Raw genomic sequence first — 19,028 nt, forward strand, 5'->3', positions numbered from 1 at the left:
GAAAACTCCTTTAATAGACCGGGGATCAAGTTTTTTGAGAGTAGGGCTATGATTATGCACAAAACAACTGCACCCAAAGACACGAGGAGTAAGAGGCCACGGATTCTGAGTGGGCCACAGGGTAGAATAAGGAGACTGACCATCCAACACCCTAGTAGGCATACGGTTAATGAGATGTGCACTAGTGAGAAGTGCATCACCCCAATACCGCTTCGGGACATGATGTTGGAACATAATGGCCCGGGTAACATTCAATAGATGACGATTTTTACGTTCAGCTATACCATTTTGAGGAGGGGTATAACTACAAGAGGTTTCATGAACAATACCCTTGCCTTTCAAGAATTCATCAAGGGATTGGGAGACATATTCCCTTGCATTATCCGTACGGAAAGCTTGAACAGTAATATGGAATTGAGTCTCAACAAAGGCAACAAAGTTTTTCACAACTGCTGGAACCTCACTACGTTCTCGCAACAAGTACACGAACGTACATCTAGAGTAATCATCAATAAGCGTCAAAAAATAGTGACAACCACCACACGTGGGTACTCCAGAAGGACCCCAAACATCGGAATTGTTAAAATAGATGTAATGGGGAACCGGGTCCATTTCTGGACCCGGTCCCATGGGGCACGGGTACCGAGGCCGGCTCGGTACCCTAGGCGGCATTCTTCTCTCCCTCCTATATAATCTTCACTTAAGTGTAATTGTGTGATTAAGTGAAAATAATTTTCTCTCTCCTAGGGTTGCGGTGTGCACCTAGGTTAGAGCTTCCCGTGGTTTTTTCCTCTTTCTGAGGTTTTTCCACGTATATCGTGTGTTCCCCTCTTCTTCTTTCGTGTGTTGCATGTTTCTACATGGTATCAGAGCAGTTTCAACACTCGGACCTGGGGTCCCACACGCGCGGACGCGTGTGCTTTAAGGGGGGTGGATTGTAACACCCCAGAAGTTTAGTCCCGTATCGAAGATTGTGAGGAATCTTCAAGGGCTTATAATGGGAGGCTATTAATGAGATGATTGTCCTGGTTCCTAGCCTTTTTAGGATTGGAACCGAAATTGCTAGGGGGCGGGTTGGGATCCGTCGAACCAGGGGCCCGAACTCGGGAGTGGGTCGGGTTGTTATAGTGCCCTTATGTTTCAACGTCATGTCCCTAAGCGGTATTGGGGTGATGCACTTCTCACTAGTGCTCATCTCATTAACCGTATGCCTACTCGTGTGTTGAATGGACATTCCCCTTATTCTGTTTTGTGGCCTAATCAGAGTCCCTGGCCTTTGACCCCTCGGGTGTTTGGGTGTATTTGCTTTGTCCATGATCATAGTCCCACTCTCAAGAAACTTGATCCTCGGTCCATCAAAGCGGTCTTTTTGGGGTATTCCTCCACTCAGAAGGGATACAAGTGTGTTGACCCTAGCACTTCCAGAGTCTATGTCTCCAGGGATGTTACCTTTCATGAACACGAGGCATACTTTCCTGCGAATCCTCTTCAGGGGGAGTGTTTAGGTGAGAGAGTGGACGAGTATTCTTCGCATCAGTTGATTCAGTTCACAGATTTCTTGGATTACACGGCTAGTTCTCCGAGTGTGAGTGTGGATGACACAGTCAGTGAGGACAGAGACAGTCAGATGGAAGGGGGCCCTGTGGAAGAACAGTCCCGTGATCATTTGTTTGGTCAGGTATACACCAGGAAGAAGAATGATGTGATGGAGGTTGTTGATGTTACCAATCCCGATCTTGTGAGCTCCCCGGATGATCCAAGTCCAATGAATGAAGATCTTCCCATAGCCCTACGCAAAGGCACCAGGTCATGTACTTCTCACCCTATTCAGAGATTTGTCTCGTATGCTAAACTCAGTAAAGACTACAAGTGCTTTATTACCTCTTTATCTATGGCTGTTATTCCCAGGTCAGTGGAGGATGCCAGGGAGGATCCCAAATGGCTACAGGCCATGACAGAGGAGATGGACGCCCTGGCAAAGAACAATACGTGGGAGGTTGTTGATATTCCTAATGGAACTCACTTAGTTGGTTCCAAGTGGGTGTTTACTGTGAAGTACAAACCTGATGGCACTGTAGAACGCTATAAAGCTCGTCTTGTTGCAAAGGGGTTTAGCCAGAAATATGGGATTGACTATCTTGAGACGTTCGCTCCTGTTGCTAAACTGAAGACAGTAAGGGTCATCTTAGCTCTGGCAGTACAAAAGAAGTGGAGCATGGACCAACTTGATGTCAAGAACGCCTTTTTGAATGGGCACCTTGAGGAAGAAGTCTATATGAGCATGCCGCCTGGATATGCGCAGAAAGGAAAGTGTTGTTATCTCAAGAAAGCATTGTATGGCCTCAAGCAGTCCCCTAGAGCGTGGTTTGAAAGACTAAGGGTTGTGATGAAGACTAATGGATATAAACAGGGAAATGGTGATCACACCCTCTTCATCAAGCAGAGAAATGGTCTGGTGAGCCTCCTACTAGTATATGTTGATGATATGATTGTCACAGGTGATGACGAAGAAGAAAAAAGGAAGATGAAAGAAACGTTAGCTGCTGAATTTGACCTCAAAGATTTGGGTAAACTGAGGTATTTTTTGGGAATTGAGATTGCTAGATCTGAGACTGGTCTTGTTATGAGCCAAAGGAAATACACTTTGGACCTTCTAAAAGAGACAGGTAAACTGGGATGCAGGCCCTTTCTTACTCCAATGGAGTCTGGCACAAGGATAAGTATCAAAACTGGGACGATCTTGGATGAGGAAGGAAAAGGGAGGTATCAGCGGCTGGTTGGTAAACTCATTTATCTCACCCTTACTCGCCCGGATATTACGTATGCTGTGGGTGTGTTAAGTCAGTTTATGCATGCCCCTACTGATTGTCATTGGAAAAGTGCTGAAAGAGTATTGAGATACCTAAAGAATGACCCAGGGAAAGGACTGCTCTATACTCGACAAAGTCAACTCAGTATTGAAGGATACTCTGACGCCGACTGGGCAGGTTGCACAGATACTAGAAGGTCTACCACAGGATACTGCATCTTTCTTGGAGGTAACCTGGTGGTATGGAGAAGTAAAAGACAAGAAGTTTGTTCCAGGTCCAGTGCTGAGGCTGAATACAGGGCGGTTGCCATGGGGGTTACAGAAATGTTATGGCTCAAAATTCTGTTAGCAGATATTGGGGTGAAAATGGAAGAGAAGATGAGGATGTATTGTGACAACAAGTCGGCTATTAACTTGGCAAACAATCCAGTCTTGCACGACAGAACCAAACATGTGGAGATCGATCGCCATTTCATACGGGAACGCATAGATTCTAAGGAGTTGATCCTGCCCTACATGAAGTCTGAAGATCAAGTTGCTGATGTTTTAACTAAGTCTTTATGTACATCTCAATTTGAGAAAAATGTTAGCAAGCTTGGCATGTTTGACATGTATGCCAAGCTTGAGGGGGAGTGTTAAAATAGATGTAATGGGGAACCGGGTCCATTTCTGGACCCGGTCCCATGGGGCACGGGTACCGAGGCCGGCTCGGTACCCTAGGCGGCATTCTTCTCTCCCTCCTATATAATCTTCACTTAAGTGTAATTGTGTGATTAAGTGAAAATAATTTTCTCTCTCCTAGGGTTGCGGTGTGCACCTAGGTTAGAGCTTCCCGTGGTTTTTTCCTCTTTCTGAGGTTTTTCCACGTATATCGTGTGTTCCCCTCTTCTTCTTTCGTGTGTTGCATGTTTCTACAGGAATGAACTAAGGCAAACGGATGAGTGGTTTTATTCAAAGAAATAGGGTACGAAGCCCTGACATGTTTAGCCAATTGACACACTTCACAAGCGAAGGAGTCAATTGAGACAGAAGCAAACAAATGAGGAAACAACTTCTTTATTAACTGGAAGGGTAGATGTCCAAGACGCTCGTGCCATCGCAGAACAGTAGATCTATCGTTCACACCAGACAAGTGACCACTCGTGGCAGAAATCAATGCTGAAGCAACTTGTACCGGCAGCCTGTAGAGCCCATCAGTAACCGAACCAATCCCAATCTTCTTCCCCGTCACCAAGTCCTGCAGGGAACAATGATCAGCAGAGAAAATCAGATTACAGTTTAATTCTTTAGTAATACTGCTGACAGAGAGTAAGTTCACAGGAATATTTGGAACATGTAAGTTCACAGGAATATTTGGAACATGCAGGGCATTGTGGAGACGGTATTTGTTCAACAGGGACAAGCTCCCTTTCCCAGCCACAGAGATAGAAGACCCATCTGCCATAGACACGCGTTGCTTGCCAGAAGAAAGTTGATATTCTTGAAAGAGTTTAGAGTCCCCTGTCATGTGGTGAGTGGCTCCACTATCAACAATCCAATCACCAAGAGAAGGGTTACCTTGATCAGTCGAGGCAACGAGAGCTTGGGCTAGCTGAGCCCCTTCAGACGTGGAGGACTCCTCAGGGTTAGTAGATAGACGGCTGATGTACGCCTGTAGCTCCTTGAGTTGAGCAGGGGACAACTTGGACTTTGCACCACTAGAAGAATTGCTCTGACTGGAATCAGACACAGAAGGGCTACGCTTGCCAGAGGGAGGACGACCTCTGACCAGTCTCTTCTCGGGATGAAGATCCCAACAGAAATCCACCGAATGCCCCAACTTGTGGCAATGAGTGCAATGTCGGGCAGGACGCTGCCCAGTCCCTGAGGCACGGCTGACAAAGGCAGAAGGGCCATGACCGGTGTCAAGATGCATCACCTGGCGACGTTGTTCTTCAGACTCAACACGAGCATAGACTTCCTCTATCCCCGGAATCTCATCACCATTAAGAATCTGGCTACGAATAGACTCAAATTCATCCCGCAGGCCTCCCAGAAACAGAAACGTACGGTCCATCCATTCCTTTTCCCAGTAGAGGGAATGATCTGAACCGCATGTCCACTCATCAGTCACATGATAATCTAACTCCTCCCACTTGGTCTTCAGGGCAGCATAGAAGGCAGCAACAGACAAATCACCCTGTGTCAGAGAGTAAATACTGCGTTTAATCTGATAGGTGCGCAAATGTCTCTTCTTGCGACCATACATCTTTGCAAGCACAGTCCACATATCAAAAGAGGTCGGCTTCCGCAGAATGAGGGGCTGAATATCGGATGACACGGAGCTGATAATCCACACCTTCACTTGGCTGTCCTCCAACGCCCACGTCGCCCATTGAGGATCAGATTTGATGGGCGCAGGTTTGTCGCCAGTGATGTAAGAGAGACGCCCACGGCTAGTAATCCCAATCTCGAGAGCGGCAGACCAAGATAGGTAATTGTCCTTGGTCAGACGGATGGAGGTGACCTGGATCGGCACGTTCTCAGTCTTGGAGGCGCTGCCCGTGTCAAGAACGGCATCTTTTTGAGTCCCCATCGCTTCTGCCATCACAAACTAGCACACAGCAACAAGAGGCACAGCAGCGGGAATGAGGCAACGGCGTCGGGAAGGAGGCAGCGGCGACGACGGCGGGAATGAGGCAGAGGCAACGTAAAGCAGGCGACGGCGCAACACAGAGGCCACCCACGGTGGCAGAAACAAAGAACGGGACGAACGGAGGACCGCGGAGGCGTAACAGAGGACGGCGGAACAGAGGACGGCGGCGGCGGAACAGAGGACGGCGGCGGCAGAGCAGGGCGACGTCACAAGGGCAGCAGCGACGCCGGAACAGAGGACGGCGGCTGCGGAACAAAGGACAGCGGCGGCAGAGCAGGGCGACGTCACACGGGCAGCAGCGGCGCCGGAACTTCAACGGCGTCGGGCGACGAAAAAACGTGACGATCCGCGGAAAAAACGCTTCTCCAACTAACCTGGCTCTAATACCATGTAGAAACACGAACCACACAGAGAGAGAGTGGAGAATGAACACACAATCTACGTGGAAAACCTCAGAAAGAGGTGAAAAACCACGGGGAGGCTCTGACCTAGGGGCACACCGCAACCCTAGGAGAGAGAAAAATTATATTTCACTTAATTCAACACTAAACACAAGTGACAATATAAAGAGGGAGAGAGGAGAAGCCGCCTAGGGTACCGAGCCCGCCTCGGTACCCGCGCCCCATAGAACCGGGTCCAGGAATGGATCCGGTTCCCACAGCAACATATTCTAACAATATCCAAAACGACCACTATTTCATATACCTCCCAAAGTATTTGGATGCACTTGCTTTGCACACCCCGACAAAAACAAACTTGCTGCCCAAGCCATCAAATGTGTATTTATTGGATACTCTGCAAATAAAAAAGGATATAAGTGCTTTGATCCCCAGACCAAGAAAGAGATTATCAGTGCGATGTTACATTCTTTGAGTCTCGTCCTTATTTTTCTCCTTCGAGTCCTCCGTCTGAGATGCCTATACCGGTTCCTCTTCCTATTCCACCAGTGTCATTTGAGTCGATCCCTCCATCTTAATCTATGTCATGTGAACGTTTCCTTGATCCTCCATTAGCTTACACTCGTCGTTTGGGTCCCTCTCTCAACCGCCCACCAGCGTCTTCTCAAGAGGTAAGCTCCACTGATAAGACTGACACAGGTTTAAATGATGATCACACTGCAGATGATCTCCCCATTGCTATTCGCAAGGGCAAGCGACAGTGCACACTACATCTGATTTCTAATTCTGTCTCTACTGACCATTTGAGTACAAGTTTGGTGCAGTTTGATCGATCTTTGTCTAACCACATCATCCCGTCTTCTCACCATCAAGCCTTGTTAGATTCAAGGTGGCGGCAAGCCATGCAGGAGGAAATGGATGCTCTTATCTCTCGGGAGACTTGGGATTTGGTGGATCCACCGATGCACTGTGATGTGGTTGGCTCCAAATGGGTGTTCACCATCAAGTATCATTCTAATGGTTGAGTTGAACGGTTCAAGGCACGTCTTGTTGCTAAAGGATATACACAGACTTATAGCGTTGACTTCTTTGAGACTTTTTCGCCCGTGGCTCGGTTGGGCACTATTCGACTGATTATATCTCTTGCTGTCCAGCGAGATTGGCCTCTATTTCAGCTGGATGTGAAAAATGTTTTTCTGTATGAAGACCTGTCTGAAACCGTCTATATGCAGCAACCACCTGGTTTTGAGCAACAAGGGGAGTGTTCCAAGGTATGCAAATTAAAGAAGGCTATTTATGGACTTAAACAGAGTCCTCGTGCATGGTTCCATAAGCTAACTGAGGTTTTATCTAAGTGTGGATTTCAACGATCCCAGCTTGATCACTCATTGTTTATCAAGCGAGGCACATCTGGTATAGTGATATTGATTGTATATGTGGATGATATTGTTCTCACTGGAAAAAGTAATCAAGAAATAGCTCAGACAAAGGAGTTTTTACAACAACACTTTGTCACAAAAGACCTTGGACAACTCCGTTATTTTTTTGGTATTGAGGTGGCTCGTAGTAGTAAAGGAGTTGTAGTCTCAACGAAAATATGCTCTTGATCTTCTACAGGAAACAGGTTTATTGGGAGCTAAACCTGCCACACTTCCCATGAATCCCCGAATTCATATACATGATGATGAATCAAAGCCTTTTGACTCTAGATCTTACAGATCTCTTATAGGGAAACTGCTGTATTTGACGGTCACTCGCCCCGACATTAGCTTTGCTGTGAATAAGCTAAGTCAATTCATGGAAAAGCCTCGAAAGGTTCATTGGGATGCTGCTCTAATGATTGTCAGATACTTGAAATCAGCCCCGGGGAAGGGGTTATGGTTTAAAAAGGGAGAAGGTGTTGACATCGAAACGTATAGTGATGCTGATTATGCAGGATCTGTAGATGACAGGAAGTCTACCACAGGTTTTTGTGCCTTTGTGGGAGGTAATCTTATTTCTTGGAGGAGCAAGAAGCAGAATGTAGTGGCTCGATCTAGTGCTGAGTCGGAATATAGGGCTATGGCTCAAACTGCGGCTGAAATGTCATGGGTCAGATCATTACTTTTATAGTTGGTTGTTTCAATGAATCTCCCAATGAAGATGTATTGTGACAACAAGGCGGCTACCTATATTGCTAACAATCCTGTTTTTCATGAAAGGACAAAACATATTGAAGTGGATTGCCACTATGTTCGGGATTTAGTTCAAGAAGGAATTATTAGCACTATTCATGTCTCCTCTGAAGATCAGGCAGCTGATATGTTCACCAAGGCTCTTCCCATAGGCGATTTCCTGAGAGGTTGTAACAAACTGAGCATGATTGATATCTATGCTCCAGCTTGAGGGGGAGTGTTAAAGAGTGTTTCTGCAATATTAGAAAGTTGAATAATAGTTCTTTAAATATTTTCTTATATTTAGTGGACTGATTTTGTAATTGTTATGTTGCCAACCCTAATCTCTTTTAATATGAGATTAGGGTCACGTGAATAAGCAAGAAAGTGTTTTCCTCTCTCTCTCTCTCTCTCTCTCTCTCTCTCTCCCTCTCTCTCTCTCTCGTCCCCTTCTTCCTCCAATATTCAACAAGAAGCACATAAGGCTGTAGAGAGAGAGAGAGAGAGAGAGAGAGAAAGAGAGAATCCAGCAACTGACTCCACTCGACTCCCAAATATAAGCAAATTGTTCCAATATATCTACTGATTACTTGGTTAAGCTTGTCTTCATAATCTGTTTCTTACACAGGCCTATATCTATTAAAAGCATTGTAATAAGAAAGAACAATCCTATTGAATTTCAAACAAGCAAATTCAAGGCTCTTCGTCCACCTTGCCAGCATTGTTATGCATCACACGTTGAGACTGGTATGGTGGCGAAGTTCCTATCTGGCCTATCTTCAGAATACTCTGTGGCAAAGTCTCAAATTCTAACAGGCAGTGAACTTCCAGATTTAGCAGACACGTATAATCGGCTGAGTCGTTTTGCAGCCACTCTTTCTCAGACTACGCATGACACACCAGTCTCTGCACTTGTGATATCGGGAAGACGGGGCCCTAGTTCTTTTGGAGGCACTAGGGGACGTGGTACAGGCCGTGGTGCAGGACGTGGCAGATTTCAGTGCTCTTATTGTGGCAAAATTGGTCATCTAGAGGATCGTTGATGGGACAAACATCCTCACCTCAGGTCTAATTTTTCCTCTGGACGTGGTGGAGGTAGAATCGCCACAAGCAAAGGGCCTTCTTCATCCCAAGCAACTCATTTCAAAGGCAACAATATCTATGGTTGAGTCTTCTACTGATCCTTCTATATCTATGTCATATTCTCTTAACTTAAGTAAGGATGAATATGATCGTGTTCTTGCTCAGAGGTCTGCCTCTACATCTACCAATGCTACTGTTATAGATTCAGCATTCTCTGTTGGTGCTCCTACTGCTGATCCAGGTATGACATGGATGATAGACTCGGGCGCTTCTAGACATTGTTGTAATCAACCACAGAATTTTTCATCATTTGTCAGATTTTCTACACCACAGCATGTTAGGCTGGCTGATGGCAAGTTGTCCCATGTTTTGGGCAGCGGTGACATTTACCTTCCACATTTAGGCACTATTACACATGTGCTGTATGCTCCTCAGTTTCCTATTAATTTGTTATCTGTGAAGCAGCTAGCTATCGACTTACAATGTAAAGTCATTTTTGAACCTGACTCTTGTTCTTTTCAGGACTTACCAACTGGGAAGATGATTGGTGCCGGCCATGAACGTGAGGGCCTTTATTTTCTGTCGATCCCAGTTGTTGCATCTTCAGTCCCTTCCAAGCCTTCTCCCTTCCAATGGCATCTCAGACTGGGTCATCCGTCAGTACCAAAACTTCGTCGCATGTTTCCAGATATTCCTGCATCAGAGTCTTTCTTATGTGATGCATGCCAGATGGGCAAGCATACACGGAGCAGCTTTCCTTCGAGTCAGAGTTCGTCGAGTCATAGTCCTTTTGATCTCATTCATGTGGATGTATGGGGTCCTAGTCGGGTTCCTTTTCACTCGCGTTTTCGGTATTATCTTGTTTTGGTTGATGATTTTACTCGAGTCAGTTGGGTATTCTTGTTACGGGAAAGATCCGAAGTCATATGTATTCTTTCTAAATTTGTCAAGAAAATAAAAACTCAGTTTGGACTCATTGTCAAAAATATTCGCACTGATAATGCTCTTGAATTCAAGTCTACCATTCTACTTCAGTTTTATGCCGACCATGGAATTCGACCTCAATATACTTGTCCAAATATGTCCCAACAGAATGGTGTAGCCGAACGCAAACATCGACAACTCCTAAACGTAGCTCGTACCCTCATGTTACATTCTCACATGCCTGCCTATTTCTGGGGTGATGCTATTCTTACTATGTGTTACCTCATTAATAGATTACCCTCTTCCTCCATTCAAGACCGTATTCCAATTCAAATTCTATATCCAGGGCATTCATTATTTCATTTACCTCCCAAAGTTTTTGGATGCACTTGCTTTGCACACATCCTAGGCCCGAACAAAAGTAAACTTGCTGCCCAAGCCATCAAATGTGTCTTTATTGGCTATTCAGCCAATCAAAAGGGATACAAATGCTTTGATCCCTTGACTAAGAAAGACATTATCAGTGCGGATGTTACCTTCTTTGAGTCTCGTCCTTATTTCCCTCCGTCAAGTCCCTCTTCGTCTGAGATGCATGCACCTATACCTCTTCCTATTCCACCAGTGTCACTTGAGTCATTTCCATCATCTCAACCTAGGTCACATGAACGTTTTCTTGAGCCTCCGTTGGTTTACACTCGTCGTCTAGGTCCCTCTCTCAACCGTCCACCAGCATCGTCTCAAGAGGTAAGCTCCACTGATAAGACTGACTCAGGTTTAAGTGATGACCATTCTGCATCAGATCTCCCTATTGCTATTCGCAAGGGCAAGCGACAGTGCACCTTACATCCTATATCTAATTCTGTCTCTACTGCTCATCTGAGTACAAGTTTAGTACAGTTTGATCAAGCTGTATCTAGTCATGTTATCCCGTCCTCGCACCATCACGCCTTGTTAGATCCACGTTGGCGACAAGCTATGCAGGAGGAAATGGATGCTCTTCTTTCTCGGGAGACATGGGATTTGGTAGACCCCCCAACACACTGTGATGTGGTTGGATCATGATGGGTATTCACCATCAAGTATCATTCTGATGGTTCAGTTGAAAGGTTCAAGGCCCGTCTTGTCGCAAAAGGGTATACTCAGACTTATGGTGTTGACTTCTTTGAGACTTTTTCGCCAGTGGCCCGGTTGGGCACTATTCGACTGATTATATCTCTTGCTGTCCAACGAGAGTGGCCTTTTTTTCAATTGGATGTAAAAAATGCCTTTCTGTATAGAGACCTTTCTGAAATCGTCTATATGCAGCAACCACCTGATTTTGAGCGACAGGGGGAGTGTTCCAAGGTATGCAAATTAAAGAAGGCTATTTATGGACTTAAACAGAGTCCCGGTGCATGGTTCCAAAAACTTACTGAAGTGTTATCTAAGTGTGGAGTTCGCCGGTCCCAGCTTGATCACTCATTGTTTATCAAGCGAGGCTCAGCAAGACTTGTGATATTGATTGTCTACGTGGATGATATTGTTCTTACAGGGGAAAATGATCAAGAGATAGCTCAAACAAAGGAGTTTTTACAGCAACACTTTGTTACAAAAGACCTTGGACAACTTCGTTATTTTCTTGGTATTGAGGTGGCTCGTAGTAATAAAGGAGTTATAGTGTCTCAAAGGAAATATGTTCTTGATCTTCTACACGAAACGGGACTATTGGGGGCTAAACCTGCCACACTTCCCATGAATCCTCGCATTCATATACATGATGATGACTCAGAGCCGTTTGACTCTAGATCTTACAGATCTCTGATAGGGAAACTGTTATATTTGACTGTCACTCGTCCCGACATTAGCTTTGTTGTGAATAAGTTGAGCCAATTCATGGAAAAACCCCGAAAAGTTCACTAGGATGCGGCTCTAATGATTGTAAGATACTTGAAATCAGCCCCGGGAAAAGGGCTATGATTCAAAAAAGGAGAATGTGTTGACATTGAGGCGTATAGTGATGCTGATTATGCTGGATCTCTAGATGACAGGAAGTCTACTACCGGTTTTTGTGTCTTTGTGGGCGGTAATCTTATTTCCTGGAGGAGCAAGAAGCAGAATGTTGTGGCTCGTTCTAGTGCTGAGTCGGAATATAGGGCTATGGCTCAAACTGCGGCTAAAATGTCGTGGGTTAGATCACTACTTTTAGAGTTGGGTGTTTCAGTGAATTTCCCAATGAAGATGTATTGTGACAACAAGGCTGCTACATATATCGCTAACAATCCTGTCTTCCATGAGAGGACTAAACACATTGAAGTGGATTGCCACTATATTCGGGACTTAGTTCAAGGAGGAATTGTTAGCACCATTCATGTCTCTTCAGAAGATCAGGTAGCAGATATTCTCACTAAAGCTCTTCCCATAGGCGATTTCCTGAGATGTTGTAACAAGCTAAACATGATTGATATATATGCTCGAGCTTGAGGGGGAGTGTTAAAGATACAAAAGGGGTTTTATGAAATATTAGGAAGTTAGGGAGGATTTCTTTAAATGTTTTGTTATTTTTATTGGACTTCTTTTGTAATTTCCCTAATCCTAATCTCTTAATAGAGATTAGGGTCACGTAATGAAGTAATTTTTTCCACCTCTCTCTCTCTCTCTCGCAACATCTACAATATGATATTCATACAAAAAAGAAAAAAGCTTATAAAATGTGGTGAATGATAAACATTACCTTTTGAATTGCTTTCCAAGAGGAGCTATCCTTTTTGTGTGGCTTAGGGAATACAGGTTTGGAATGAATAGCCCATAAATCATCAGGAGTCTACACAAAATATCATACCAAATCCATATCAAAGGTTCATGATCAAGATCATTATACAAAATTTTCAGTATGGCAACAGTGAAAAGGTCTAACTCGGTGCACGAATGTAACAGAACACTTCTGTGGCCTGCATAAAAATTGGCATGTCCTGCATTCTCATAATAGTCTCTGGGTCGCATATGAGGAACTTGCTGCTCTATAAATGTTTGTGATGCTTTCACAATCCTTCTCAGAAGCTAAGAGGTAGAAGCAGCTTGAAACTTTCTTATTGTTAAAAAAAAAAAACTTTTATAACAATTGCTTGCTCAAAACTAGATAACACTAATTGACCACTGAAGTAAGTTTCAACTCTTCGATTTACCATTTTTTACCATTCTTTAGAGCAACGTGGGCTTATAATTCAAAACCATATAGAAAAACTCATTGCCATTAAGAATAATATGAACACATTATTAGCACCAGGCTCTTTAGTATACATTCTAAATTTTGAAGAGAAAAATAGTGCCTTCAAATCCTTCTTGTGACATCCAATGCCATGAAGTCTAAGATATGAAGTAGCAAAGCATGTCACAGCTGCATGAAGTTCTCTCTTCTTTGTATGCATTCTCATAAAACTTAACACCCATGCATGACAATGGATATATATTTTTGTTCCTTTTGCATTAGCCACTGTTGCAAACAATCACAACTTGCTTTTCTATTGTAGATTGTCATGAATGAATGTGTTCCAGTTTTCCAAATCAACCAAACAAGCCAATCCACTATGAAGATCCTAATAAGTACCTAAAGTTCCTAATAAGTTTGTGTCTTATGAAACCATTTTACCTAAGTTTAGAGCTTGCTTAATGACCATGTATTCCTATCATGTAATTATAATAAAGCAAAAGATAAAATTGATGGCAAGCTATGCATAGAGAACTAGAAGCATTAAAACATGTCAACAGTGGGGACATACAATAGTTACCAATAGATAAGAAAATTATAGGTTGTAAATGAAGGTATAAAGTTAAAACTGAAAGCGGGAGATCCCTTGAAAAATATATGTTCTGCGTATTTGTAGGAGAATCTCTTATGTCTTCACACTGTAAGAAGCAGCAAAATGTATCACCATTATTTACTGAAGCAGAGTATAAAGCCATGGCACCTACTTACACAGAAATAGTGTAGTTGAGGCTACTACTCGAGATATGGTGGTCCATATGAAGGAGCCCAAACTATGTTGTGATGACAAGAGTTTCATATACTTCAATGGCCACATGAAGCACATAAAGTGGACTGTGATTATGTTAGAAAGGAATATAAGAAATAAGTTATTTATCTATGTACAAATTATGTGTATATATTTACAGTACTATGTCTCATATGTATATACTTATGTGTGTGTTCGTTTGTCTGCATACTTTTTGCTGTTATATTGCTTATCAAGATTGCCTACACTGCCTGAATGTTGACAGCCCCAACTGCTAATGTCTTTTACTATGGTCTGCTTGCATAATTCATATGCACTTGTTATATACATGAAATTTCTTATGTGCATTTTTCTGTCACTCTAGGAGCCTTTGGAATTTCATTTCTGCCTGAGCTTCCTGAGATTTATTTTGAGATTATGCCCATCACAATGATTATACTTTTGATGCAAGCTTCCCATTGTTTTCCTAAAAATCCAATGTTGATGTATTCACAAGAGAACATCCCAGGAAACAGTGGACTATTTTGCATACCGTATGCTAACTATTTTCCAGCACAGGAACAATACCTTACCAAATTCGCATCTGGGAGTTCACGAACTGCTTCATCAACATTCTCAGCAGTGGCTTTCACCTGAAGACAAATAAGCCTCTAATAAGTTATATCAAACCAAAGTAAAATGGAGCCCAGTTACATACAGTTTTATTCTTGAGGACATGGGAATCATATATCCTTACTACCAATATCTAGTTGCCTACTGATGCATGCATTTAAGGTGTGTTTGGGTGACACTCTTAAACGCCATTTTGAAAGAAAAATGTTGTTTTGCCTCCAACCACATTTAAAGCATGTTTGGGTGATGGTCAAAACTGAATTTGTGAAAAACCCAGTTCTGAAAAAATGATTTTTTTCAAAAGGGCGTAAATAACCCCTCCCCACCTCTCCTTGCACAAAGCAGGTTTTGGAAACTAGAAAAAAAGCATGTTTTCACAAAACCTGGTTTTCAAAATATGTCACTTTTTTAGGGTATCATCCAGACACAACCTCAATTTGCAACTTGTCATAGGTCCATAATGGTAGACCGTAGCCAACTAAGGCAGTGCACTTTATATATAAAAAAAAGAAAAGAAAAAAGAAATCAACAACATAATGGAAGCAAAACCTACAGCCAACAATAGGGAGGAAAATGGCCAATCCTTCCTTAGAAGCGGCCTCTGCTAGATTCATTAAATGTAGTATCAGTCTACAAGCTACAAGTAGTACATGACGCATGATCACCATTTCTTTTCACAAATTTTTGAACTGAATATTTCTCTTTGCAATTCAATAAGCTGCAAGGGATATAAAGGGTAACAGAACATTTACTCTCTTACCTCTTTAGCGATCTCCAAATTAAGCTAGTTGTTTTCATGTTTAAAGTTTTAAACCAATAAAAATAACTCCATTATCATTAATTAGTAATCAGTCTTCAATATACACAAAAACATATGAGTTAAATACAGAAAAATAGAATTACACTAAAATAATAAAAAGAAGTTGGGTCCATGTATTTGAGGTGCCAGCCCCAGGCACTCATTCAAAGATCTCGCTACATTCTTAGATTACCATTTCTTCTTGAATGACATGCATAAAGATTTCTTCATTTTTCCATATATCGTTACTGTTTTTCCTATTTATAAAATTTAATTATTAAATATATACTTCTAATTTTTTAAGAACTAAGAAATTTCTCGAAATGTTCGCTTTATTCCTCACAATTTCAAGATATCTATTCTGAAATTCGTCCTATTCCCACTACTCCAAATAGTGAATGCAAACATTGTCCTCAGTTTTCAAATGTTACTGAACTTTTAAGTTTCATACTTCACCCACAAATTATTACAAAATGCTCATTAAGAAATCCCATCTAAAGAATGCTGACAATAGCACTTGTATCCATGAATGATAAAGCTAATCTATGCCTAACAGCTAACATGAAATCATTAATTAGTAAGAATATGCTAAATAAAAAATTTCCGTGATGAAGAAAGCATAAATCTCTACCAATTTAGTGCTCTCCATTTCTGAGGCTTCTGAAAGACGATTTTGAAGAGGCTGAACATGATCACTTCCATCTAATTGGACACCAATGAAGTATTGAAGTGCACCCTAATAAGAAGATTGCAGCCAATTAGATGATTTTGCGGAAAAGTCAGAAAGAACCAGATGCATTGTAACAACTAAATGATGAAATTTTGCAAAGGTTCAATAGTGAACTTCTAAAACAGAATTATTAGGATGGTACTCCCAAAATTCACCTTCTGGTCACGCATAGGCTGCAAATGAAATAAGTTCCAAAACTTTTTCCCTGCAAAGATGTAAAATGAAAAGCTTAGCATCTCCAGAAATTTTTTATGATCACTTAGATCATTCATTTCATTCCCTAGGATTTTTAGAAAAATGTCATTAGCCAATGTGTCTATAGATTTGCATTATACTCAAGAATAAAACTATCAAAGGCTCACCATTCTTTGTGTAGTTAATCAACTGAACAGTGACTTCCCTTTGTTCTTTAATAGCATCTCTTATTTTGGATACAGCTTCTTGATCAGTTTCAGGACCTTGGAGAAACCTGTTGAATCCATTTTTCACCAACATTATCTATGAGTTTGTCCTCTAATAAAAATCAAAACTACCATTTGAAGTTTCCTATGACAAAGAAACCATTAGAGTTCATTTTCCTAAGGGAGTAATCCTAGTTAATGTTACAGGAAGTAGCCAGATAGATACATTTTTGTCAATTAGACAAGTTAAAAATGTATAGGAAGAAAAAAAGATTTCAAGGTTAAGTTCTTCCATTTAGGATCTGTAACTAATTGGAACTTTGCAGGATTTTTTTTTTTTTTTCCAAACAGGTTCTTCTATATATGTAAATCTTCAAATTGAAATCAGGAAGATACCAGCAAGGTAGTAGATATTATTCCAGCACTTGGAGAAGAATTTTCTTCCCTAAGAGAGCAACTGCAGTTAATATTCATACTTATGTCCTTTTTTCCAAATTTGTGATCTTTTGTATATGCTGCACACATTACAAGCACTACTTGAACTAGAAAGAGGAAAGAAAGTCTGCAATGGAAACTGCCATGTAGCCCTTCCTCTTTGCAAATTTTCTATATCTTCGTGATTAATAAACTTGAGTAATGAGAACAAAATCCTACTGCAAGAAAGTAATGTTATTTGGATGTTTATTTATTGTAACATATATAATGTAGACAAAAGCCTTAGGTAGTCGATCTAACCCAGGGACTAGTCATGACTAGGCAGATCGAGGCACTCCATAAAACACAAAAGCAAGAATGAGAAAAAAAATACAACTAAATTTTGAAATCTTTCATGCATCTATTTTCAGAATTTTGAACAACGCTTCATACATGTCATAGTTATATACTGTGCACAACAAGCACAACTAATTCAACAAGTTTAAGAAATGATCTGACAACTTAAGACACACAGACTAATCTTTAAGGAAAAAGGGCAGCAACTACTATGGTATAAACATGCAAAAGACAAGCAGGAAAGTATATGTACATTACAAATATTCAGATTTTATAGCATGCATTAACGACACTACAGAAAAAAAATTTAAGAAACACAGGCATTTAACTATACTAGGAAAAGAAAAAAGGCATTTAGTGAATTAACACTACGAACTCTGCAACACACAAACATGCAAAATCTGTTCAACATTCTATTCTGGCAAATAGTTATGATCATCTAATATTTGCAACAAATAAAACATGACTAATTTACCAGCAACTATACAGGAACTGTGATATCTAATAGGAAAAATTGTAAGACCAGCACAAAAAATTTTAAAGATGAAGAAAAAGGAAGGATGGTAACAAAAGCAGAAAAGCAAGAAAAAGAAAGACAATGGGAAGAAGGGAAAAAATGTGGAATAAGAAAAAAAGAAAGGAATAAGGGAGGTACAAATAAATAAAGGGAGGCTTTGTAACGACTCAGCCCAAAACTGACAAGAGGGCCCAATATATGGTGGATCTCAATGCGCTCACAGCTAGCTTTAGCTTGCATCCTATAAGGCTATGGACCAAGACGACCAGACTTTGGCATCCTAAAAGCTAGACTTGGGTTGTACGCAGACAAGGTGATGAAGCAACAATAAAAAGAAAAAGAAAGGTCAGAATGAAAACAAAAATGGAGGAAAGGCATATCCTCACTGAAGTCATACAATAGAAGGATCTAGCTTTCAATAGGTTTACTTATTGAAGTCATACATATCCTAGAGAAAAAAAAAGTAGTGACTAAATCTGTGCTCGACCACTTACTTTAAATATTAACTGTTTCCATCTAAGGCAATCCATAAGCTATTTTGAAGTGCAAAACTTGTCAGAAAAATCCCTGTCTTTTAAAGGGGTTAAAATGCTCAACTATTTCAAGAGGGATGCTGAATAACTTGTGGGCGGAGACATGCAAATAAAAACCATGGAGCTCTATCATCTATGTCTTAGTTTCCCAAAATATAATCAACCTTTAGTATCAAGTACAGTTATGTAACGTTCGGCATTTTCAGGTGGGTCGGATAAGGTCCAGACCCGGACCCGAGCCCACTTGCGTGAGGCGCCCGACGCGGGGGCCTCTTCCCCCTCGTCCTCCACTTCGTCTTTTTCCTTTGGCTCGACCGTGTGAGAAGAGGAAGGCGGTAGTGTGGCGACAACGATGCTTGGGCCGACGGGGGAAGGACAACGGCGGCGGCGACAGCGACGGCGTTGCACAGGTAAGCCGTCGGTCTCCCTCTCCCTATCCCTTCTTTCTCCCTTCTTCTCCTCCACCACTCTCACCCACTGTCGCCCTCTCTGTCTGTCTCTCCCATGCTATGCCCGTCTCTCCGCCTCTCCCACACTGTCTCGCCCTCTCTGTCTATGCACCTCACTCTCTCCTTCCCCTTCCCGCCAGCTCTCATCCGCACGTTCCCTATCCTTTGCTGCCCTCTCTTGTCTCTCCCCTCTTGTCCGACATCTCTCTCTCAGTCTCTCCTCTT

The 19,028-nt window shown here is 42.0% G+C and overlaps 1 protein-coding gene across 2 annotated transcripts in view; it reads right to left on the minus strand.

Moving 5' to 3' along the window:
- The window catches only part of LOC116256790 (phototropin-2-like), a 106,726-nt gene that overhangs the window by 53,598 nt on the left and 34,100 nt on the right, over window positions 1-19,028 (minus strand). Inside the window, exons 9-13 of one of the 2 annotated variants that reach the window (XM_031633276.2) lie at window positions 16,495-16,601; window positions 16,288-16,337; window positions 16,034-16,138; window positions 14,564-14,623; window positions 12,713-12,802 (exon numbers count right to left, since the gene is read on the minus strand). In XM_031633276.2, coding sequence (XP_031489136.1) covers window positions 12,713-12,802; window positions 14,564-14,623; window positions 16,034-16,138; window positions 16,288-16,337; window positions 16,495-16,601 — 412 coding nt within the window. Of the gene's footprint in view, window positions 1-3,983; window positions 5,437-12,712; window positions 12,803-14,563; window positions 14,624-16,033; window positions 16,139-16,287; window positions 16,338-16,494; window positions 16,602-19,028 lie in introns of those variants that run through there. The other variant, XM_050078315.1, reaches the window with a different exon arrangement.

The sequence above is a fragment of the Nymphaea colorata genome, chromosome 6 (assembly GCF_008831285.2).
Source record: "Nymphaea colorata isolate Beijing-Zhang1983 chromosome 6, ASM883128v2, whole genome shotgun sequence".
NCBI lineage: Eukaryota > Viridiplantae > Streptophyta > Magnoliopsida > Nymphaeales > Nymphaeaceae > Nymphaea > Nymphaea colorata.